Raw genomic sequence first — 26089 nt, forward strand, 5'->3', positions numbered from 1 at the left:
CCTTTTCCTCGGTGGCTGTTCTTGCAGTGTCTCCTGTTGTTGCGGCTACTCTTCCTGCAGCGACTATTCTTCGTCCGGTACATCCGCTCCCCTCTTAAGACAAAGCTCGTCTCGAGCGGTTTCCTTTCAGCTCGCCAGAAGATCACATTCATCCATCACTTTCATTCTATGGCACATTCACTCTCACTGGGGATGCCGGTTCTTCTATTTTACCGGCTCCTCTTCTGTGCCCGGCTTCTTTTTCGTTTTGGAGGGGGTCGTCCCCTCCATAGTGTCCAGATTTTGTTTTGTCGTAATCCGACAGAAGATCCGACCATTCCCTTCGCGATCTTCACGCTGACAACAGGGGTCAACATGTCACAATATTTTAGCAATACGTGGGTCTAGAAAACCGAAATTAATGGCCTCGGGGATTCCTTGCGCTGACAACTCGATATCCTCTATCTGCTAAAGCTGGCACTAACTTCTCCGGTAAGCGGCGGTCGCTCGGTCGGTTTAGTTCGCTTGCGGACTACAGGCCACGGAGTTTTTTGTGGCTGTTGTACGTTATGTACGAGTAATTAACTCCATTGAGCAAAATCCTAATTGTGAAGCTGATAGTTGCACAGCTACTCAGTCAGTTACTGCTTTTTTATGGTTACTACCCTCAGCCAGTTGAATCCATTCCACATCCTTCCTTCATACTTCTTCGTCTAATATTCATTTCAGTGTTATATTCCCGTCAATTCTTAGGTCTCTTGTGTGGTCTATTCCCTTCCGGTTTCCACTGAAACTGTATGCTTTTTCATATGCCACATTGCGTGCTACATGTCCACTTCTCGTCCTCCGTTGTTACGTGGGCTCGTACCTTGTTTGAAGAGCATAAATTGGTAATATTTTAAAACAAGGTGTCAAGAAAAACATTTCAAAGTGAGAAATATGGTCTAATTTAATGTGGGATAAGAGATAAATTACGCAGAAGAAAATTGGTGACTCCCTGCTGGGTCTGCTTGTTGGATAATAAGACCAAGAAAGTACGGATGGACCGGAGATATACCCCTAATAGAAGAAGCAAGATATTCGTATAGAATTTTGATGGGGGAAAGCCCTTTAATGACCGGGATATTTTTAAAATAGATTATAAAACAGATTTGCATAATGAGAACTGGATTACACTAGCCCATTATCGGGTCCATGGGTGTTCATTTGAGTTGATGTTTGTGTTTTGGGGAAGGGGTGATGTTACTGGTTTTGACTGTATATTCGTATCTTATATGCCTAAACCTTGATCACCGCCTCCTCACAGTTATATCTTTTGCAATGACAAGTTTTCTTGTCTGTTTTGCAACGCCGTGTAGTCCGTTGAAAGTTAACCGACGTTTCGGAGGAACATGTCTCCATCTTTCGGGTCGAAGAATTAGCCAATCAAATATGAAACCAACATGTCGTAAGTAGAAATTTCTGTTTGCTACATGTTCCTCCGAAACGTCTGTTCACTTTCAACAGACTACACAGTGTTCTCACCGCTGTGAGAACCTCAAATCGCTTCTTTTTTTCATGACGACGAGAAATACGAGAGTTTTGTAAAAGCTTGAGATGTTCGAGGCGATAATACCGCTTAATTCTCCTGCCATTAGGGCTGTGTGCATTGGGCTTAAAGGATTGATTCAGTTCGGAAATGAAGCTGCTCCGCAGTACTGGTGGTTATGAATTGGCTAGCAGCAGGACAAGCGAAGTCACGTGACTCAAAGGGATACGAGACTGCCGTTGATGAAAAGGTCTTAGGGGAGGGTGTGGGGTAAGTGAGGATGTGTTTCTGCCCTGGCTCTCAGAGTTCCGTAAGGGTTCTCTTGATGCCTGCTAAGTGGTTTTGCCGGCCAGTGGTAATGCCTTACTGGTTTGCGTTCGTTCTCAGCGTTGAACAAAGAGTGGTGGAACATGTAAGGTTGAGGTTCTGTGTTCACTGCTAAACGAGTTTAAGTCGCATGCGCTTCATGTGAGGGCTGCAGAATTTTAAGAATCTTATGAGGTTTGAGGCAAACAACACACAGAGTTCATATGGAGAGGTTCAATCTCAAGAAATTAAATGAGGTAGAGGGTAAAGAGCAGTATTGTGTTGAAATCTCAAATAGGTTCACAGCTTTGGAAAACTTGTACTCTTCTCCAAGTATAATTAGAATAATCAGGTCAAGGAGGACGAGGCGAGTAGGTCATGTAGCACGAATGGGGAGACGAGGAATGCGTATAGGATATTGTGGGAAAGCCAGAAGGAAAGAGACCACAGGGAAGACCAAGGCGTAGGTGGGTGAACAATATTACAGTGGATCTTAGAGAGATAGGATGGTATGGTATGGGCTGGATAGGTCTGGCTCAGGATAGAGACCAGTGGAGGGCTCTTGTGAACACGGTAATGAACCTTCGGGTTCATAAAATACTTGGAAATTCTTGAGTAGCTGCAGAATTGGCGGCTCCACCAGAAGGGCTCAGCTTCATGAGTAAGTAAGTAAGATGATGTTTGAGGTTCTCAAGCGGTGGCGGTGAAGAACGCTGTTTTCGGTTTGTGACGCCGTGTAGTCTGGTAGGAGTATATCCTGTTTTGAAGGATCTTGCTGTCATGTCGGTTTAGCAGTAATGCCGCGGACATGTTGCTCTCGGATTCCGCTTGTGTGGCTGTGGGCTCTTTTGTGGAGTTCGAAACGTTCTTTACAGAGTAAGATAGATCGCCATGTGTGGAGGTCATGTGCGATCCTCTGTCTGTCTGTGGCCCGGTATCAGGACTCGAACCGATGGACATAATTTTTATTTAATGGAGATTTTCATTGAAACTTGTTGGAAAATTACCCAACTTTCAACCATATTGACTCATAATAAAGTGCACTTTGCTGATGAGCGGGGACACACGTTAGCGTAGATGGTTGAGGCACTATGCCACGAGGGTTCGATTCCTGATGAGGTCATTGGATTTTTCAATTGACATAATCATTCCAGCCGAGCGAACGTCGCTTGTCGGCCAAGTTAGTACCAACTTTTGCGGATAGATAGTGTCACGTGGTCAGCGCAACGGATTCTACAACAGTTATTTTCGGTTTTCTAGACCGGAGCCGCTATTTTTCCAGTCAAGTAGTTCCTCTATTATCCTCGCGAGGCTGAGTGAACCCCGTTCCAGGTCCACTACTTATCAGAAAATCTGGTAGCGCCGGGAATCGAACCCGGAACCTCTGGATCTGTAGCCAGGAACTCTGACGGCTAGACCATAGAGGCGGCCACCAAATATTATATAGCCCCGAAAATTTAAAAATAAAAATAAGGAATAAAACACTGGGAAATATGCTTAAACATGTCTGTTGAGGCCACATAGGTATTTCTGATGTCACATGTTGCCAGCCGTCCCCTTTATATACCTTTATGTATAGGGAAGTCGAGAGAAAACAAAAAGAGCAGTGAAATGGAACTGAACTTTCCTGGATAATGTAAACATTGTTGATATTCATTTCTGAATGTTTTTGTGATACAGTAAATGATCGAAGGGCGTCTTCTTTAAAGAATTAGCCACTGTGGTCTGTTTCGGCGCAAAATAAATTATGCACCACTCGATCTTCTGTGCACTCGGCAAGTGAGAATTGCTGGCTCTCGGTGCAACACGAGACATCGTCCGTAACAATACAATAAATAAGTCACAAAAAATGGGAAATATTCATACCTTGAGCAGAATTCTAAGACATGACCGCGAAGATCGAATTATTGAATATAATTTTCTCTTCGAATTTCGAAACTTGTGCACGCCTGGGATAAAATTGCCCTTGAGAATATTGTGCTCGAAATTCGCATGGTAGATAAAGACTATCACTATCATATACATATTGAATATACAAATGATACGTCACCATTACGGGAGCTGGGATAGCGCAGTCGGTATGGCGACTATCTACGGGCTGGACGACTGAGGGGTCGGAGTTCGAGTCCCGTTAGCGTTAAGAATTGTCTCCATATCGTCCGGTCAGACTCTGTGGCTCAGCCAACGTCCTACCCAGTGGCCCATTATTCGGGGGAAGGCGTCCAGGGCGTGAAGCTGACCACTCTCCTTCAACTAGTGCCGAAGTCAAGAAAACGTAATCTATAACACCCACTTATCCGTACGTCTTCAAGGCGTAGTGCTTACTTAAGCATAGGGACAGCTTTACCTTACCTTTCTCAGACAGTACCGAAAGATTGTCTTCAAATAATCCACGGCCTTTTCTACCCACATTCTGTCCAACCCACTGAAACTTACACCACTAAATTGTGTATTTACTTCACCCAGGGTCATAAAGAAATTAAAGTTGTCCTTGTGCCTAACTAATTAAGCACTTCGCCATGAAGGAGTATGGGGGGGGGTGGATGTATAGATTCATATTTTTTGACCTCGGCAGTAGTTGGTGGTGAGTGATCAGCTTCACGTCCCTGCCGCCCTATGTCCCGGTGAAAGAGCCCCCGGTACCCATTGGAGAGGGCTGGGTGGCCCCCAGAACCTGTCTGGGTGGCGTGGAGAAGGAAATCTTTGACCTTACCGGGAACTGCGACTCGTCTTCTTGTCCAGCCCGTAGCCAAGCTATGCCGACTTGAGCTACGTCACTAGATGGGAGTGAGTGGTCAGCTTCACGCCCCTGCCGCTTTACCCCAGAGGATAGAGCCCCCGGTACCCATCGGATAGGAACCTGGCTTCCTCTTTCCCCTGTCGGGACTCGAACTCCGGTTTCTCTGCCTTTCAGCGCATGGCCTTTCGCTATGTCGAGTAGTGCATGGCATAACGACCTGCGAACCAACAAGTCGCTGTTGGGCTTGTCTCTGTTAGTCAAGATAATGCATACAGCATCGATGCAGTGACCCATCATTGAAGGGTCTATCTAATTTCCTGCAGGTGTTTGATCTTCTGCTGTCAACATAATGACTGGTTACTGGCTGGATGACCGGGGTTCAGTTCTCGGCACGGACTTCTCCCTTCCCCCATATGCGTTGCGGATCTGTGGCTCCTATCCTGTGTATACCGGATGGCTGTTTACCTGGATTCTAAGCTGACGGAGTGGAAAGCTGACTCACCACCTCTCTCTAGGGCCGAGATGAAGAATAAGTAGAGATTTGTATTCAGTCACGTATGCGTTTTCGTGTCGACATGCTATCTTAAACGTGGGGGCTAGCTGTTCTCATATTCTAACACTTGTACTCCCATCTTCTGACGAGAGAGGCAGTTATACCCCTGTTGCATGCAGTGCTATGCACCAGGGCTGTGCGAGACCTTATATAACTACGGTTGTGGCGGGGGGGGGNATATCTGGCCAGGGAATTAAGTATCTAGGAGACCGAGCTTAATGGAGATGCCGCAAGCCAATTAATTACAAACGGTCAACGGAGCGACCAAGTATCGCAAAGATTTGTTGTCGTTTTTTGTAGCGACACGATGTGTCCTGTGTATGTGTAGGACAGATTTTCGGAAAAAGTTCATTAGCGGCTAGTAGAGCAGGACTTGACCATCTCTGCGACCTGAGTTCTAGATTAACTTATTTTATTTGTCTATGTTCTGTGTGTATGAATCAGGACCACCTCTCTTGTTTAGTGATCAGAGTTCATGGCTACAGATCCAGAGGTCCGGTTTCGATTCCCGGCGCTACCACATTTTCTGAGAAGTAGTGGGTCTGAAACGGGGTCCACTCAGCCTCGTGACGATAATTGAGGAGCTGTTTCAAGGAAATATGTCTAGAAAACCGAGATTAACGGCGGTGGGGATCCGTTGCATTGACCACGCGACACCCTCTATCCGCTAAAGCTTGTACTAACTTCGCCGACAAGCGGCGGTCGATCGGTAGGTATAGTTCGCTTGCGGACTGAAACCACGGAGTTTTGTGTCTACTATTGGTTCTTTTAGGCTAGCCGGTATAGCTACGAGCTGGACGGCTCAGGTTGGATTCTGTGCAGTGCAAGATTTTTGTCTTCTTCACAAAGTCCAGATGGGCTCTGGGGCCCGCCCAGCCTCCTAGCCAATGGATATCGGGGGCTCTTTTTTCGGATGTAAAGCGGCAGGAACGCAGAACTGACCCCTCACCTCCAGCTACTGCTGAGGTGAAAATAGTGGAGGTATATCTCCACTCCCCATATATCTTTATGGGATGGTGCTTAACTATTTAAGCACAGGGACAACTTTACCCTTACCTTTGTTTGTTTAACGATGGTGTCAGTAGCCCATGCTACGTATCGTAAATGATACGATTATCAGTAAATGCTGAATTTCTGAAGGTCGCAGAAGAATAGGATCGTAGGAATAATTTGGGGTCCTATCCTGGAATTTGCTTTAAGGGACTCGACCGCCATGTTAAGTCTACCAACTCTAGGGCTTGTTCAGCCCGACAGCAGATGCAACATGGTGATGACCTCACAGAGTGGATCGAATAGACTGTTTGGACATTTCAAATCACTGTTCTTGCATTAGACTGAAAGGACTGAGAAAAACACGAAAAGCCTCAATCAATACAGACCGTGTCCGATCAGAGATTTCAACCAGGCACCTCCTGAACACATGTAAGAGGCGTTACTTCTTCAGCCAACAGGCTCGGCATGTCTTATGTCAGGTAGCAGGAAACTGTATTCAGTTTACGTCCCGCTTACAATCTCGTGCTTCAGAAACCACATGGGAACTTCGTAAGCAGACATAACTACTGCACTAATTGCATTGAGCTGATACGGTCTTGAGAAGCCACTAGTCTCTCAGCTGCTCAAGAATTTTCCAACGTTTTATGCATCCCGAATGTCCATTGCCGTGTTCACAGAAGCCTACTAATGGTCGCTATCCTGAGCCAGATGAATATCATCCATATCTGCCCGTCCTATTTCATGCAGGTTCATTTCCGTGTTATGTTTCCATCTATGCCCGATATTTTATGAGATGTTGCGCCGTGTAGTCTGGTGGAAGTTTACCCACGTTTCTGAGGAACGCCGACGAACATCTACCACACTACACGGTGCAATATCTCTGAGAATAGTACTTTTGATATTGAAATGGATGTTAAAGAAATGGGGTAAGTAGGTGAAACGTCATACTTAAGCTGTTCTACCTTTAAGAGATATTCCCCTCTAACCTGCTGGAGAGACTGGATGGACTTCAGACATGGTCTTGACGTCATGGCGGAGAGAATAATCCCTACCCGTTCCAGGAATCAAACCCCGATTGTCCAGCCCACACGCATTCAATTTACCGCCTGAGCTAGCGCTTAAATGATTCTTATGTAAACAAGTATTGGTATGCATAGTCTGTCAGTGATGAATATTAATATGTGTCTTGTACTATCCTCGAGCGAAGAGAAGGCTAGGAAATTTACCAAGGCCCTCTCGCCTGTACTATACAAGCTGAAAACATCGAAATGGTTTTTGGACGAGCCTTGCTATTATCGTTGCAGCACTGGAGCTCATTGTACCTCTGCATGAACGGTAGAAAGGTTACTGTCGGCCAGTTCTATCAACCAGCTACCTCACTTTCTCTTCGTTGAAGGATGGTGTATGGCACAATATAACTGAAACCTGTAAGAAACTTGCAAATAACGCTCCAGGGATTCTGTATTTCCGTACTACATGGAGATACTCGGTCAGTTCCGCTCTGGCAGCCTTTACCTCTTTATTTTCCCGGTTTTATGAAAATCTTCATTTGAACGATGAGAGTAGAGCTGCTAAGCGCTTGTCATCTTGACAGATGGTATAACTCATGGACATGAAGATTGGCAGGTTCCATTCCCGACGGGGGTTTATTTGCATTTCCGGTTCTACGAACAAATTTCCGGAACGAAAGTTTAATACTCTTCGAAAATCTATCAGCATACGTTGTTTCAGGATCGTTGACTAGTAATGAAACTGGTATCACTTCCATCTCAGAAGATCGCAAATACTGTGCAAGTTTGCTGAAGCAATAACATTCCTGATTTGTATTAGGGGGGTTGCCCTGGAATCTCGGCTGGGCTACCTGTTGTCCTGACAAGTTTTCCTAATTTATCTCAGTTCCTTCAACCAAATTACATAATGGTACATCAAATTAGGCCGGGAACGTTTGCTTTCCACTTCATTTCCTTATAATCATCGTCCTAGCATTCCGCGCTGTGTAACCTGCGTTACTTGTGTCGTGCCTAAATAAATTTCAGACGTCATATCAGAAAGAATGTTGGAACCAACTTCACTCGAATTTTATGTAAGAGTAATAGAGTTCAAAGGTATTTAGCGGACACTGCTCCAATATTTATACGGACCAGTGACTGAAAATGACGTACAATGAAGAGATAAACACATTACTGAAAGGAGAAGGTGTAGTAAGATTTATCAAGTCACAGAGATGGTTGGGACATGTCGAGAGAATGGAAGATAATATATTGACAAAGAGAATGTTAAAAGGAAGGCCCAGGATGAGATGGCCAGACGATGTTGAGAACGACCTGAAGAAGATGAAGGTGAAAGGATGGATAGAGAAGATGAGGAATGGAGAGCAGTGGAGACTGGTTGTAGAGGAGCCCAAGGCTCACCCAGGGTTGTAGCGCCGAGTAGTAGATAGGTGGTAGGTAGGTACTCCAGTATTTGATTGTTTCCAAAACCCTTTAATTTTTTCTTCAGAAATTGGACCTTTTCATGATTTGCTGACTGCTGATTAAACAATTAAGCAAGATAATCTAGGAATCTGATTATTATTTATGGAATATTGAAGACATCGCCCGTTCTATGCTTACAATTCACAGGTGTGGCACGTAACTTATTCGCTCGATAATCAATATTATAATTGAAAATGAATCCCCACCTACCCCGAACTCAATGTCTGTTCGTGTCACACAAATGTTTATTGCTGAGAGTAACATACCGCCTTCTTTACACAGATATTTACGTTAATACAAGTAAAAATAGGTAAAATTATCCCTGTGCTCAACGAATTAAACGCTATGCCATGAAGGCGTATGGGGAATGGATGTATAGATCCACATTTTCTTGGCGTCAGCGCTAGCTGGAATCTTTCCACAGTTCTTTACCTTAATATAAATATAAATTCTCACTAAGGAATTCGCTGTATGGGTAGTAGTAACTATGACCACATAAAGTGGCTGTATGTACCAACAAAAGCGACATGTATCTGATAGTATTCTGTATAGTAATTATCACAGCACTTCTACGGATAATGGTTTTTCACTGCACTAGGAACACTGGGTACTGTAATAAAGCAGTTTGGCTGTAGCTTTCATTGCTGCGCTATGTAGCCTTGGCACAGGACGGTGCCTCGCTATTTCCTCTGTTTACATTAAGATATTTTCACTACGTTGAACTTTGTAACGTGGGGAAAAACAGTGGTAAGACTATGGATGGTCGATAGTTGGGTTGCGATATAACAGACCGTTGTTTCTGCTTCATGTTTTGCATTTTGTGCCTAGAACATTGAACTCGTCATAGTTTGACACTAAATGAAGACAATGTAGCACGTAGCACACTGTTGCACATATGCAGCCTTTGAGATGCCGTCTCCCCTAGATGCTATTGAATGATGCGCCCCATGGGAGGAGGGAGGGAAGGATGCAGTTGCCATAGCGACAGGACGAACTGCTATTGGCTGTTTGGATCATATCCGTGTTCCTGGTTGGCTGGAAGAGACAAGCAGGGATATTCCTTCTATTGGTGGAACTAGTAGGGTAGTGGTAACAACCCTTGCAAGAGATAGTGATATCATTTGCAGGGCAGGGGGTGAGGTAATGGAGGAGCAGTACACGAGTTCTCTGTAATTGAATTTTGACCATCCCACCCTCTCAACCCCATATACTCTCTCTCCCTCGTGTCCTGCCTGGCTGGATGCTATTGAAAAATTATGTGTCCCCTATGACGGGGTCGGTTCTTAGGATATTGCTGTAGCATCGCCTGGCTCGGTATTGTTTGTTGCTTAGGTACGTGGATTACTCGGCCGTGCGCCCGTTTGCAGGATTTGTATTTCACTTTCTGATGTTGATTAACATTTGACAGGTTGTTGATGGCATAGGCAGTTTATTGTTGTACAGACGAGCCTCGTAAAGTTAGGGCATGACAAGTATAACCAAAATATACAGAATGTCGCATTGTAGGGGTTACCACTGCTGCTATAGTGCAGCAGCGTTTTGGGTCAACGAGTAAGCCAAAAAAGTAACCAGCAAGAAGAAATCGACAAGCAGAATCGCTCTTGCTGATTGTTTGCTTGACTTACACATCGACCCTGAAGATGAAACTTCATTGAACTTCTGCCGGATTACACAGTGTCACGTCCCAGAAGGCAGTTCTGTTATTAGTCACGTGTGTCAGAACCATAAATCGAACATAGCATTACTCCTGTATATCCAGACACTGAATCCTGACTTTCTATCAGTTTCTCGAGAAAAATGACCTGATAGTAGATCCTACTGGCGGGGAAAGGTGTGGTAATATGGAACCCTCATAGGTTTTTATATTGTCACGTGTGTAATGTTTTATTTCATGTCAAGATGGATTACCATTGTGAACTGATTTTTAGATGTTGTTACTGAAATTTTAATACAAGGAACATTTTTTGTATAAATGCCAATTTTTCTTCAAAAAATAATAAAAGAACACCTAATAAAAAGAAGATCTGGTCGCGGATTTGAGTCCCGATGAGGTATTTTTTAGTTTACCTAATCGTCACACTATGGCCCTGGGGTCGACTCAGCCTCTAACAGAAATGAGTACCAGGAATCTTCCTGAGCGATGAAGGACAGCCGGCGCATGTGGCTGACAACCTTGCCGCCATCTATGAGCCGGTTGTCTAGAGAAAATGTAGGAGCCTCGACGTCTCACAACCCTATGGGCCTTCACGACCTTTTACAGGGATAGCTTGATATGTTCTTACCTTATCTGTCACAGCTAGTTTTCAGCACTTGACATAAGCAGACGATCGAGGTCCTATGTTATCGCCTGTTTTTACACTAAAACAGACCAATTTCCAATTCATCATTCAGAGTCCTGTTGCTTTATGGTGTCTGAACTCTACAGACGCCAAATTATTGACAGATGCGAAACGGAAGCAATAAGAGCTGGGATAAGCAAAACCTACAGACGCCAAATTATTGACAGATGCGAAACGGAAGCAATAAGAGTTGGGATAAGCAAAACCTACAGACGCCAAATTATTGACAGATGCGAAACGGAAGCAATAAGAGCTGGGATAAGCAAAACCTGTGTTACCTGAAATGTGAGCATCCACTAGACTAAGAAGTTGGGGAACTTGGTACACATGAGAAGAAACTGCAAACGCTTTTTATATTGAATATGGAAAGATTTGGAAGGAAGTGATCGTGAATTATTTAAATGCAATGTCGTGGTATTGTTTGCCAGTAGAGACGATACGATCAAAAAATGTCAGTTCGGGCAGACTGCAATTAAGTCGATTTTCAAATGCTTACCTCCTGAATGTGGCAGTTGCGGTAGTTCAATCGGTATAGCGGCGAGGTTACGAGCTGGACAGCCGAATAATCAATGTTCGATTCCCGGCAAGGCAGGATATCTGTTTTATACTCCACAACTCCCATACCGGCTGTGGGCCCTGCCATTTCTCCTGACCATTGGGTACTGAGTGTTCTCCTCCTGGGAGTAAAACGGCCGAAGCGAGAAGCTGCCCACTCAGTACCATATAATGCAGACGTAAACAGTGGCATGCAGCTATACCTGCACACACCAATACGTCTTCATGGTGTGGTATGTAATTAAGCACAGTACTGTGAACATATATAATTTTTACCGTCAACGCAACAATATTTTATTATTTATTTATTTGTACAGCACGCACTACGTGTTTCGACCTCAAATGGGTCATATTCAGAGGATCCAACAGGATCCAATCATTAAAAAAGCACAATACTATCTTTACCTTAGCATAACTTTGTCCCTCTGTGTACGAGTCCAGAGTCTTATTGCTACACGAACCCGCTTGTTACACCCATACGAGTCTAACTTCTCCTGTGTAGACGGCAGACAATGGCATTGAAACCGGAAATGGCCAAGCACATGTAACTTGACAGACCACAATTAAGCTTAGACACCGCAAACAGCTATCAAGCTTAAAACTAAACTAAATTCCGTGGTCTGTAGTCCGCAAGCGAACTGTACCAAGCGAGCGACCGCCGCTTGTCGGCAAAGTTAGTGCCAACTTTTGCGGGTAGAGGGTGTCACGTGGTCAGCGCAACGGATCCCAACGACCGTTAATCTCGGTTTTCAAGACCGGAGCCGCTACTTCCTTGAAAAAGCTCCTCAATTATCCTCACGAGGCTGAGTGGACCCCGTTCCAGACCCACTACTTCTCAGAAAATCTGGTAGCACCGGGAATCGAACCCGGAACTTCTGTATCTGTAGCCAGGAACTCTGACCAATAGACCACAGAAGCGGTCTATGTAAAATTACGTAGCAACAAAAGAAAATACAGAAAAATAAAACACATTTGCACGATACAAATGGTCGTTATGATCTTATATAAAATAACACAAAGCATTCGATTGGAATGAGATGGCCCTCAAATGTATGATATACCTTGTTTGTGACGTTTTTGTAAATTTGTGTCGCTTTTTAAAAAAGTAGGAAAGAGGGTACAGTTTTTGGTGGAGAGTAAATGTTGTCTGTTCTGAATGCATGTATACTGACGGGAGAGAGAGAGAGAGATGGGTGGATGAGATTACAGAATGTAATTTAAAACTCAGTATAGGGCAAGTCCAATTTAAGCTTTGGCGCATTCTTGCTCAACATTTGGTCTGGATAATGAGGTTTAGGTTCGCGTGCATTTCAACTGGGGAGCCCACATCACCGCACTCCTTTCACCAAGTTTTATCATCATCAGATCTTCTTTTGAACTTCAGATAGAACTGAATTTTCCAATAAACAGAAAAGAGACGCAACTGTAACGGTCTGGTGTAATGTAACTGAACGCGTTTCTAAGAATAGTTGTTATCAGTAGTGTTATAGCAGTTTTTCTCATACTTTCTTCGATTTACCCTTGCTAATAATTTCACTGCGGCCGGTCACGGTAGCCGAGTGGTCTAAGGCATGTACTGTCTTCGCTCGCATAGAAGCCGGGACCGTGGGTTCGAATCCCACTCAAGGCATGGATATTTAGTGTTTGTGTGTATATGTGCGTTTTTCTGTGTTTGTGTAGAGGTAGCGGCTTTGCGACGAGCTGATCACCCGCCCAAGGAGAACTACCGAATGTCTAAGATCTAGTAAATCCAAATGAAACGGAGAGTTTCATGGAAGTAGGCGAAGGCCCAAATTGGGGCTGTAGCGCCAAAAGAACAAAAAATAATTTCGCCGCCGATCGCAGTGTCCGCGCGGCCTAAGTCATGAAATGTCTTGGACGCTGGGATCGTGGGTTCGAATCCTACTCAAGGCATGGATGTCTGTATGTGTGTTTATTCTGGGTTTGTGTTATCCTGTGTTTAGGTAGAGGCCTTGCGACGGCCTGATCACTCGCCCAAGGAGTCCTACCGTCTGTGAAAAATGATTACGGAACTGAATAAGGGGCGTGGGCCCCGAATGGGCTGGAAGAGCCATTGAAAAAATAATTTCTTCATACACAGCTACACGGCCCTCTGAAGTGTAGGATAACCCTGACTAGGCGGTTCATTATAACGTCTTCGGCCCTTAAGTTTGGGGTCGGCTCACACAAGATCTACACGGCACCACATCCCAGAAGAAGGTATTCTTCATAGTGACCGCCTTAAAAACCTCAAATCTTACGTCTTGTATTTTGTTTTTGTTGCTTGCAAACGTTTCTGATTTATCAATTTGTTTTTGGAAATTCTTTACATTTTTTTTTTCGGATCCTGTGCCTTGCCCTGTTGAGGCTGTACCCAGCAGTACGACAGCTGGATGGCTGCCATGTTGTGAGTTGTTCCTTGGACGATTCTGCCTCTGATACCGTGAGCCCCCGACTGTTTTGTCACCATGACAACGACTCCGAGACTTAAAAGAAGAAAGTCTGCCCTTTTACAAAGCATAACGGTGCATTACAAGTAAAGTAAGTAAAGATATCCTGTAACAGGCCGCGGAGGCCCATAGGGTTGTGAGATGTTGAGGTTCCCACATTTTCTAGACAGTCGGCTCACAGGTGGCGGTAAGGTTGTCAGCTTTACGCGTCGGCCGCCCTTTACTGCCTGGTACTCATTTCTATTAGAGGTTGAGTCGATCCCAGGGCCATAGTGTGGCTGGAAGGATTAGGTAAATTGAAAAAAATCCAATGACCTCATCGGGACATGAACCCTCGACCTTCCGGCTTGTAGCATAGTGCCTCAACCAACTACGCTACCGCGTGCCCCCCAACGGTGCATTTTTACCTAAGATAAAGCGAGAAGAGACGCCTAGGAATTAGACACCATGCTATACCGAGCGGGAAGTTCAAAAAGCTATTTTTACGAATATTTTGATCTCGGCTGTTAAAATGATAAATTTAGCTGTGTCTGGCAGATTTCGTTTCGGTTAACATCGAGACTGTTTAAATTCTGAGGGTGTCGAACTCAGAATATTGGGGGAGACAGGGGTAATAACTCTCTTTCCGAGACCCTTGCTTCATTTTTATTTTTAACGGTATACACATTTATTGAAATGAAAATTATGTCCCCGTTTCACCCCAGTTTTAACTGATGAAAGCTTTTAATATAGTCGCTCTGGTAATGNCCTCTCTGCTGTAATTATGGGCCTCTCATTTATCGTAGACCCTACCGATCTGACGTGAATAGGGGTTAAACGTCTATGTATCCACAGTCCGTCAATAATGCAACAATTGTGTATTCACCATTTAATACTTAACACAACATGTTTCGGCCATAGATGGCCATCTTCAAGTGTCTTAATGCATACAAACTGTTACACTGCTCTGATGTGCGCTGAAACCGCGAGTTGCAGTCCACTTAAAAATAACATAAATAATTAATTAAAAACCATTTAAATTTTCTCTTACATTTTTTTTCTCGTAAAATCCTCCTCCACCTTATAAGGGGCATTGTCCACTTGTTTGGAGCTATGTGATTATTCCAGAAGGTTCGTTTCTGCAGCTTGTTCTTCTGTTTGTTAGCCCGTTATTTTGTCACGTATGTAATCTGCAATATACCCCTTGCTTGTGTGTTGTTCCCTCTAGCAGCGTGTGGTGTTGTCTTCGCTAGTGAATAAGGGTTGTCCCAGTATCGTGCTTTATTGTAATCTTGTAGGGCCTGAAATGTAAGGTGTTTGGTATTGGTTGATTGCACATAACCTGAGTTAACGATAAACAGACCAAAATTATACCGTTACTGTCAGTGCTGTTGTCACGGGCTGAAGTGGCTAAACTTTGTGAAATTAAATTTGAGTCTCTCGCGCCGGTAACTGTAAAGAGTAGTATCTTGTTTACTTGGCCTACTCTTAAACCCTGAAGACTGAGGCAGTAAGTGCCTCCGAAATGTCGGTGAATGTCTCCCACACTACAGAACGTTGCATCCCAGAAGACAATACTCATCTGTGTGTGACTGTTAATGAAGTGGAGCAAAGAATGTCTTAATTAATCGGTGTCACATTTATGACGGTTACGAGGTTACGAATATTCAAATTTAAATAGTGTAAAGAGTAATTTATATGACGATTTATTGTACAGCTACAAATTCTACAATAAAATTTTCGTACAAGTAATTTGTTACATCTTGTTTTCTACATTGAAGTACCCACTCTCATCTTCATTGTCAACTAGAGGCACTGCTTTGCTTATTCAGAATACAATCATAATGTTCAAAACGAAAAAAAAAATAATCAGAATGGAGGTTTCAGGAAGCCATTTTCGAACCGGGATACCTCAGTCTGCATAGCAACTGGCTACGGGCTGGACGATAGAGGGATCAGAGTTCGAGACCCAGTAGGGTCAAGAATTTTCTCCTTTTCCGCGTTCTTCAGACCGACTCTGGGGCCCACCGAGCCTCCTATCCAATGGGTACGGGGAGCTCTTTCCCCTGGGGTAAACCGGCCGGGGGGTGAAGCTGATCACTCACCTCCAGCTAGTGCTGACGTTAATAAAATGTGGATCTATACATCTAGTCCCCCATACGTCTTCATGGCGTAGTGCTTGGTTAAGCACAGGGACAGCTTTACCTTTTAAATAAGCACATTTAATTAAAATACAGCATACAACAGACTATTCCTGGCAGATCCATCCACTACATGCATCCAGCTCATGCCTCGCTCTGTTGGCGCACTGTGTTACCGTGACCTCACGTAGCACTTTGACACTGTTGTATGGAGAGAAATTAGTGGCTTAAAAAGTTGTACTTATGCTTAATTAAGCGCCACGTCATGAAAACGTATGGAGAAGTGAGAGTATATCTCAACACTAGGTGCAAGTAAGTGTTGAGCTTCACAGCCCGGCCTCTTTACCCCCGGAGAAAGAGGCCCCGGTATCTGTTGAATAGTAGGCTAAGTGGGCCCCAGCTGACTCTGGACACTATCTCTGCCCCTGCAGGGAATCGAACCTTGATTCCCCCCTCATCCAACCTATAGCCCAGCCACATTACGGACTGAGATATCCCACCTCTTGTCGGTGGTTTAAATGTAAGTATTCTCGAATGCAAACAGAAACAATAAAATCAACTTGGAGATATATAGGTTTATTGGTTTTTAAGGGATGTGGTTCTCACAGCAACCAAATGGTTTCAATTAGCAAATGTCAGTTGAGTTTTGTGTGCATATAAGTTAGCATCACAGTCTCCCTTCCTCTCCGTCTTTACCCCCCAGTTCGATTTATCTTAGGCCCGACCTCTTCCCCATGACATCAGTTCATTGCAGTCTTGTTCTGAAGAAGAGTAAAAATCTAAGATTTGAGGTTTTCACTGCGGTGACTATGAAGAATGCCGTCTTCTTGGGTGTGGCGCCGGGTAGACATGGTATAAACCAACGTTTTGGTGGAACGTATCACCTCCATCTTCAGGGTAGGAGAAAAAAAAGAAAATCCGCGAGCAAGGAACCAGCTCGACGTTTCGGTGGAACGTATTGCCTCCGTCTTCAGAATATAAGAAAATAGAAAAAATCCACGAGCGAGGAACCAGCTCGACGTTTCGGTTGAACGTCTACACGGCGCCACATCCCAGAAGACGCCATTCTTCAAGAGTAAAAATATTTGTTCCCCGTACAATATATTGACGCCAATGTTTATAGTGTTTCAGAAGTTCATCCTTTTAATTGTGACGTGTTCTGACTCCGAATTAATTCGAAAATTGTGATTCCTTAGATATTTTGTAGAATCCTAAATGAGGAGACCTCTTCCTGTACAGAGCAATGCAACACTGACATTCACATGATCCAGTGAGTCAACCCCATGCTCCCAGTGTTCTGGCAGTCAGAGACTGTGTCTGTCTTAGATGGCATTGTCATTCACCGACTGGACAGAGGGGAGACAGGAAGTGTGCAGATTGGAAGAGGAGTTCGACAAGGATGCTGTTTATCACCAATTCTGTTCAACTTGTACAGCGAATGCCTTACCAAGGAAGCTCTGGATGGGCTCGGTGACTTCAAAGTAGGAGGGCAAATTATTCAAACTGTGAAATATGCAGATGACCTTGTGTTAATGGCTAAGGAAGAAACTGTGCTACAGGGCATGATTGATAGACTAATTGAAATTGGAAGGTGCTATGGCATGGAAATGAATGTGGAGAAAACAAAAGTAATGAAAATTTCGAGACAACCAACCCCAGTCACAATAAAGATAGACCAAAAACAAGTGGAGAATGTGAAATGTTTTAAATATTTGGGTAGCTTGTTAACAGATGATGGAAGGTGTACTTGTGAAATTAAATCCAGGATTGCCATGGCAAAAGCTGCATTTAGCAAGAAGAAGAATCTTTTTACCAGCAAATTGGACTTAAATTTGAGGAAGAAACTAGTGAAATGCTACATTTGGAGCATAGCTCTGTATGGGGCTGAAACATGGACACTTAGGGCAGTAGATCAGAAACATCTGGAAAGTTTTGAAATGTGGTGTTGGAGAAGGATGGAGAAGATCAGTTGGACCGATTATGTGAGAAATGAAGAAGTGTTATTTAGAGTCAGTGAGCAGAGGAATATCCTACACAAAATAAGAAAATGGAAGGCTAATTGGATTGGTCATATCTTACGTGGTAACTGCCTTCTAAGAAAGTTATCGAAGGAAAGATAGAGGGGCGGATAGAAGTGACAAGAAGACGAGGAAGAAGACGTAAGAAGATGCTGGATGACCTTGGGGACAGAAGAGGATATTCTCATTTGAAGGAGAAAGCTCTAGATCGCATTAAATGGAGGAATTGTTTTGAAAGAGACTGTGGACCTGTCATCTTGACAGATTACTGATGATTATGATGAATTGTAGAAGTAGGCGGTAAAGTAGAGTGAAACTGCGATATCAAACAGTAGAAGCCGTAACACCCACGGGAGTTGTACTGTGAGACAAGTTTGCTTGTTTATGTTGGCATGATCCCTTCAGAAAGGATGCAAATGATATAAATGTAGATTTTAACAGCAGTATCATTTTTGTAATTTCAGAATTTGTTTTTTCCCCTCTGTTGTTTTGGAGTAGTTCCTTTTTTATCTGTTCTGATCCAGCTTCTTCAGTCATGGTTAATTTCACCATATATTCCAAATGCTTTATACATATCATGAAATTTGTGTTAAACATATTTCCACATCTTGCATCTATAGTGATCACACATGCTCAGCTTTGCAACTTGGAGATAGGTCTGGAGATAAGGGGTAGCTCCATCGATTGGGCCCAACTGAGTAGGTTTTACCTGAAGATGGAGACAACCCAGTCTCCGAAACGTTGTGTTTTGACAAATAAACGGTTTTAGATAAAGACAAGACAATGGATAATGTCCAAAAACATAATATTTCTGCTAATGTAACATCGTCACAAACTTTTAGATCTTATTTGCAACTTTTGATTTTTGTCTGGTCTGCAGCAACTGAAGATTTTATAAATTTGACATCTTTCTGTTTGGATAATTATTTTGGAGTTTGAGGTACAAAATGAAGTTTTCTTTTCCATTTATATACCCTGATTCAAATTTCAAATGTATTTCTGTTTGGATAATTATTTTGGAGTTTGAGGTACAAAATGAAGTTTTCTTTTCCATTTATATACCCTGATTCAAATTTCAAATGTATGGATCCAAATGATACAGAAATAAAATACTGGTAACCTCTAATTTTTGCCCATATAATACTATGCTTGTAAATGGAAGGATAAATCACTTTTATGATTTTTTTTTTTGCACAGAACCTATAAGAAGAAGTGGTTATTGGGGAAGTTGTGTCTGTCTACATCTTTATTCATGTTTCAATTGCATTCGGTCAATTTTTATGAAATTTGGTACTTTGTGGGGAAAGGGCTTCACAGTGAAAGCTATGCAGCATATTTAATTTGTGTCCCCGTGTGTTCAGTACAGCCTGTAGCTGTTCCTCCTCTTCCTCATTCTTCATTGGCGCTACAACTCTGTGTGAGTCTTGGCCCCCTCCACACACTCTGGAGGTTTCCAAACAGTAGATATTTCTCGGGTGGGGTTGCTAGCCCCACGCCCAATCCCAACCTTTAGGACCAGGGACTACACTTGTTCTGACCCCTACCCTTTTACCTGTCTGGCGTGGGTGGTACTACCAAGAGCTTAAGCTCCCGCCAGCATAACTGTTCAGGTCATTGGGGTGCACACACCTCCCCTCCACGATAAGGCAATAGTCCTCGAGGAAGAGCGTGTACCTTACAGAAAGTTGAAATCAGACGTAATTATTTTTCTCAAAAACGGCTCCCTTCCCCCCCCCCCATTTCTATATGCATGCAGTATAGTGAATGAAATACAAAGTAAATGATATAGTACACAGATTGTATGTAGTGTGAATAGACTCATATCGGCAATAAATGAACTTTAATTGTAGTGTTTTCAAAATTGCAAAAAATACATACAGAAAATATGTGTGTGGTTTGAAATATGCTGTTATACTCTTGTTAAATTAGTGTGAAGAGACACCAGATTGTGTCATTAAAAATATTTCTTGTAGTTCTTGTACTAATTTCTCGTTGGAAACGTACAGGATCTGATATTAAGCATACTTCTTTTCGCAGGACGTGCAGTCGTGTACTATGACGATAGTGACGAGGACATGGAGGATTTTCAGATGCGTCCAAAGAAAATTTTCAAGATGATGAAAGATACAAAGGTGTGTTTTATTATAGATAACAGAAATGTTATCCACACTTCTCATATTTTCTTTGCATTGAATTTCGTTAAATATCAACATAAATGTGATAATGGACAGTTTTTTCCTGGATAGTAAAATTTAAGCAGACTCTTCAAAATTCCTACAGGAATTTAAGTCCAGGGAGTATGTAGGCCATATAATTTCTGTACTTAAGTGTGCTTCAGTTATTCAGTTATTCACTATAGAGGGGGTGGGTTTCCCCATGCACCGCGACTAATAGTCTATTGTACGGCCCCCTTTAATTTCTACTGTCTCCATACCCCACCAATACTGGTGCCTGCTATCTCCCCTTTCTGCCAGCGAGGTCAGCCCTCTACTGGCAGTGGTACCCGATAACTCTCCCCTTTCTTCCAGCATAGGCGTAAGTCAGGCGTGATAAAAACTTTCAGAGTTTTCCTTTCCGATGACATAAACCTGATACGCGTATGACAATTAGTTTCTGATATATAAGTTTTTTATTTTGGATACCTTTCATCCAGACACCTGTATTTGCAGTGAATTAATTCTGTCTGCATAGTGCTGTAGAAATGTTCTAGTACATCTCTAGTTCTATGTAAAATTCATTATGTATATAATCCCTCAATCTTATGTCATTTGTTACTTTATATTTTTTTCTAGAATTCAGCTAATGCTCTCAGTACTTCTTCAGATTGTATGAATACCCATACATGTGACACTGCATATAATATAGGACAAGGTCAAAAACAGAATTCTTCCCCTTCATCTCCAAGTTTTAAAAATGGAATATGTCAGTCCCCATACTCAACTCCACATAAGGAAGAGTCAGCAACACAAATGGATGTAACAGCTGATGTATCAGCACCATCAGAGACAGTGACAAAGGATGCAATTTGCATTTCCAAGCAGGATGGATGCATGGAGACCGAAGAAGGAACAAGTGCCAAACCCCAGTACGTATTGACTGCCAGGCAGGTAATTTAAATTTTATGAAACGCCTTCTTGGAAATGCAGAGTTTTACTACTCTATGTATGGTAACTGGAGCCAGTGTATGGTGTGTGAGGGAACAGCTTTGTATGAAAAAGTGGAACACTTCATGTATAATTTTGAAAATATTATTATGAATAAGAACCTTGTAATATTGAGAAAGAGCTTTAAGTAAATGAAAAGTTAGTAAGTCATGTCTTTCTCTGTCTGCCTGTTTTGTCTTTGTAACTTCTCAATGAATGTTAATGAAACTGATACAAAAGTTTGACACTAAACGTTAACAAATTCCATTATGTTCCATATTGGCCCAGCATTGGTCCAGAAACGTAAAGTAAAATCTACTCATTGCTTTAGAAAATGATTGTGATGTAACACCTTATGCATACCATAAAGAATAGATGTCATTAAGACATATGGCTTATATTTCAGACATCGATACTGACGTATGAGTGGCTGACCTGAGCAACTTCTGTCATGTTTTCTGCTATGTTGGCCATGTGTAGTTTATTTGTATTTTGTTTCCAACAAGTCCACACCTGCCAGTCTGATGTAAGAGTTATCTCACATTGTGAACTCCTTTGAAAATGTTGAATTTCTGGGTTTTCCCAAGAACTGAAGAAGTGGCAAGACTTTTCGGCAAAGTGAATGCAAGTGTGAGAAATAGCATTTGGTGAAGCTCTCAGTGATCAAATTTTCTGTGTTCAAAATTGGTTTCATTATAATCAACTGTCCTTCACTACAGCCATTTATGGATGGACATCTTCATGAGCGAACTTCCATCATGATACTGATCAACAACACAAGCACTAACATGGCTGTAATTTTTAATATTTCTTGTGTCTCACATTAGTGCTTAAATACCCTGACATTCTTCATTATGGTTAATACTTGATGAAATACCTAGCAAAATAATTTATCGTTGGTTTTCATCAGCTTTGCCCCATAGGTTGATATCTGTAAAGAAAATGGACATTAACACTAGCAAGGTACACAAAAAATGAATTTGGAAAGTATGTCCCCCCCCCATTTGTAGGGTATTTATTTTCTGATAGAGGCTTTGGTGTTGTTTTATAGCCTTTAACTTCAGTACAGAATTAAGTTTAACCACAACTAAGATTTAAGTGTTGCACAGTAAAGATTGTAGTAATCATTCATTCAAAATGAAAGTACATTGAACTTGTGTTGCAGAGTGCCAAAAATTTTCTATTGCTCAAGAACACACCAACAAATACAGCAAGTTGTGCGTGAACTCCGAAAAACAGTGTACAAAGATGTGAAGTAAGTATCTTCTACATCAGGCATGTCCAGCGCGTTGATCGCGGAACGATTTTTGGTCGATCTCATAGGCCTATAAGGAAATTGTACGTGAAAAGCATGTAAATTTACTTGTAATATAATATGATTATATTCGTATTTTGAAGGGAAAATATGTATTAGTCATTCCTATTTTTCTGTTCTTATGTAGCTTCCTGAAAATTGCTTTACACTTGTGTTAAGTGAACTGTGGGGAAGTCCCTACTCTATCCTTATCACGTGAACTGTTAATTTAACCAATAGTTTTGCTTAAAGAGAGGTATGATGATAGGAAGGGGTGGTAGATCACTGGCAGTTTTGACACTAAAAAGTCTATCACAACCTGTTTGAAGTTGGACATGCCTGTTCTACATTACTGGACACATAGAACTCAGATTTGTAAGAAAAATTAATTAAATGTTCAGAGAGTAAAAATAATTGAATGTAGTATATTCCATGATCACATGTTTTTGTAACTAATAGGACTATTATTTAACTATTTATCATATGATTTATTATGTAGATCATGTATATGGTGTTGTGATGCTGTGTACATCAGCAAGTAACTTGAACATTACAACAGTAATAAAAGTACACTTGAGAATAGCACTGCAGTCTACTTCATTTATTTTTTTTGTTTATATTGAACACTGTGATAACAGGGTTTATCACATAAACTGGTAAATAGAGGCACATTTCATCAAATTTCTTATTATTGGCTGATTGGATCAGAACACTCCCACGTAATTGAATATATTTTTCATATAAAATTCTATAACTTCTGCCTAAAATACTTGTTTTTGTGGCTATGTAATCAGACAAACAGAAAAGTTTATTTAAGCATTCACGTAAAGTAGTGACTCTTACTATTTGAAGTGGTTCAAATGCTCTCATTAGGCTTTAGTTCTGATTAAAAAATAGAATCAATATCCATTTAGAGTAGTGTAAATAGGCCATGGATACATATGGTGTCTATTATGATAAACTCCTAGATCCATTTTCAGTCATACAGCAAAGCTATCTCCAATGAAGTACGGGTTAAATGATACATAGTCCGTCCTAAGTGCAAACAATATACATTTATATGTCTTTGATCTTGTTCTTTCTACACTACATGTTTCGGCCTCTATCGGCCATCATCAGGTGTATACTCTTAACGTTGCTGCCACANAAGTACGGGTTTTTTAATTTAAATTGTACAGAATCGTCTGTAGTGAATGGACAAGTAACACAATTATGTAGCAATATGAAAAGATTTACAAAAATGCTTAATAGAAGCAAATGTAATTGTAGGTTAAGCCTTTTACATGTTTCATACATGCATTTGAAATGTATAACTCTGTGCTGTGGCACGCTTTGTGGAGTTGTTCTTATTCATTCTCCTGTTTATTTTCTTTTTGCTCATTGTGACCATTTTTGTGACACATCAGTAAATAGCTTGATGTCTTGTCGTATAAAGTATCAGTGTTATTGGTCTTTGAAGTCCATAAATGTTTCATACATTGTTAATGTTTGTGCAGAATGACTATCCTGTCCAGTAGAGAGCATACTTGTATCCAGACACCTGGGAGTGGTCATACATTCAGAAGCAAGACAGAAATGTGCTGTGCATTGCTCGACCCTGTTGAGGTAGATACAACAGGTGGCCAGAGTTCTAAAATAGTGGCATCTAGAGTAAACAGAAATTTCCACTTCTCTTGGAAAATGAATGATAACATTTTTTAGTGACGGAATAAACTTTGTGTTGTGGCACACTGGATAAAAATTAGATGTTGCACACATAATCAATTAGATTTCTCTCTACTACAGTATCCATACTTGTATAGAAATCATCGGGCCATAAGTACCAGAAATTTAATCTTGAAATTTTAGAAAATGTCAGTAATTTTCAACTATAAAACTGGCACACTGAGGGAAGAGAGAAATGTTAGAAATTTGTATTCTGAAAAGCTCTAACATTTTTCATAGTGATTCTAATTCTTATGAAAATATACTACAAAACAGGATTACATTGTAAGCAATTCAAAATTTAGACTGTTATTGTAGGTCTTGGAATTGGAAATAGGTCTCAACTATTATGGGAATGAAAATAGAGACTCTGAAATGGATGTAAGAAATGAAGAGTATGGTCTTCTGGGTGTAATGCCATGTAGTTCAGAGAGTGAGAGAAAACTCAGCTTTCTGCCTGCTTCTGCTGGTTTCTTGCCCTGCTTACTGGTTTCTATCTTGAAGATTGTGGTGATGTGTTCCCTACAGTACAGACAATACTTTGTGAGATGAGGCACTGACTAATACGAGTATTATAATTTACTTTACTGCATCTACATTATGAGCCTCATACACAATTTTATATACATATGAGTATGAATATTCCAACTTGTCTGTGGGAACAAAACAAAAAACAAATCACAAACCAACGACTGACATGTTGATGTAAAACCACCAAAAGAATGTTATTCTTATTTTATATCATACTTCTGTTTTATATAACTTGATTTTTGTATTTTTTACGGCAAGTGTTTTTATATATTTTAATAATATTGTATCCAATCTTGTTGGTGCTGCGGTTCAGTGGTGTATATGTGTGTGTAAATCATGTGTTTGCCTGATGATGGCTATCAATAGCCGAAACATGTAGCAGGGCTGAAAATGGTCTGATCTTGATATTACTCATAGTTGTGTTGTGACAGATATAATAAAGATGTTCTATATTGTAACACAACAGGATGCATGAAATGAAAAGTAAAGTATTTAAATTGTATTTTATGTGGATGATGTTTAATGCTAAATAACAAATTAGCTGTGTTTTTCAGGGACGTGGGTGCATGTATAAAAATGGTCGTATGTCATCACACACTGCTCTAGAATACTACAAGATGGAGTCTCCATGGGACCTGGAGGATCTAGTACAGGCAGGCCGTACAATAAAGTCTTGTCCTTACTTTGCATCGCGGGATCTGATAACTACAGCTGACATAGTGTTCTGCCCATATATATATCTCATTGACCCAAAGATTAGAAACACAGTATGTATCAAACTGAAAACTATAAGTTAGACAATCATTGTATGCTGCATTATTTTGATTTGAGTGAAAATGTTCCAATAGGTACCAGGAGTCTTAACTTAGAACTTCCACTGTCTTTGCGAGGGGCTTAAGTTCTGTGTTGCCATATGAGATGTCAAACTACTCCATGCCAGTGTCCCAACACAAATTTTTTGGCTCAGTGATTCCTAGTTCATCATATTTTTCATTTGAAGCAAGAAGGGACTGGTAGAAAAACCTGCTAAAATTCAATAGAAATAATTTATTTTTTATCTTCATGCCCTTTATTCCTTTCCTTGATCTCTTTTGTAAATTTATCTTGTTCCCTTCTTTCTCCATTAGAAGTTTGAATGAGGTTGCATCTTTATCCATTATATGGCACACCCTCCCCCGCCAGCGGTGACGTAACACCTTCGGAGTGTTGCCGTTGCTACGGTAATAGGCCAGTCAACACCCCACGGCATCCCTTGGTCACGTCACCACGGGAGGGGGCAGGGTGTTGACTGGCCTGTTACCGTAGCAACAGCAACGCTCCAAAGGTGTTACATCACCGCTGGCGGGGGAGGGTGTGTCCTGC

The 26089-nt window shown here is 41.7% G+C and overlaps 1 protein-coding gene across 7 annotated transcripts in view; it reads left to right on the forward strand.

Moving 5' to 3' along the window:
- LOC111869346 (Fanconi anemia group J protein) overlaps positions 1-26089 on the forward strand; it is a 312269-nt gene that overhangs the window by 273992 nt on the left and 12188 nt on the right. For 6 of the 7 annotated variants that reach the window (XM_033753408.1, XM_033753410.1, XM_033753412.1 and 3 more), the window contains 5 exons: positions 20093-20187; positions 20848-21158; positions 22364-22453; positions 23989-24097; positions 25282-25494. In XM_033753408.1, the coding sequence (XP_033609299.1) occupies positions 20093-20187; positions 20848-21158; positions 22364-22453; positions 23989-24097; positions 25282-25494 (818 nt within the window). The remainder of the gene's footprint in view (positions 1-20092; positions 20188-20847; positions 21159-22363; positions 22454-23988; positions 24098-25281; positions 25495-26089) is intronic. The other variant, XM_033753413.1, reaches the window with a different exon arrangement.

The sequence above is a fragment of the Cryptotermes secundus genome, unplaced genomic scaffold (assembly GCF_002891405.2).
Source record: "Cryptotermes secundus unplaced genomic scaffold, Csec_1.0 scaffold584, whole genome shotgun sequence".
NCBI classification, from domain to species: Eukaryota; Metazoa; Arthropoda; class Insecta; order Blattodea; family Kalotermitidae; genus Cryptotermes; species Cryptotermes secundus.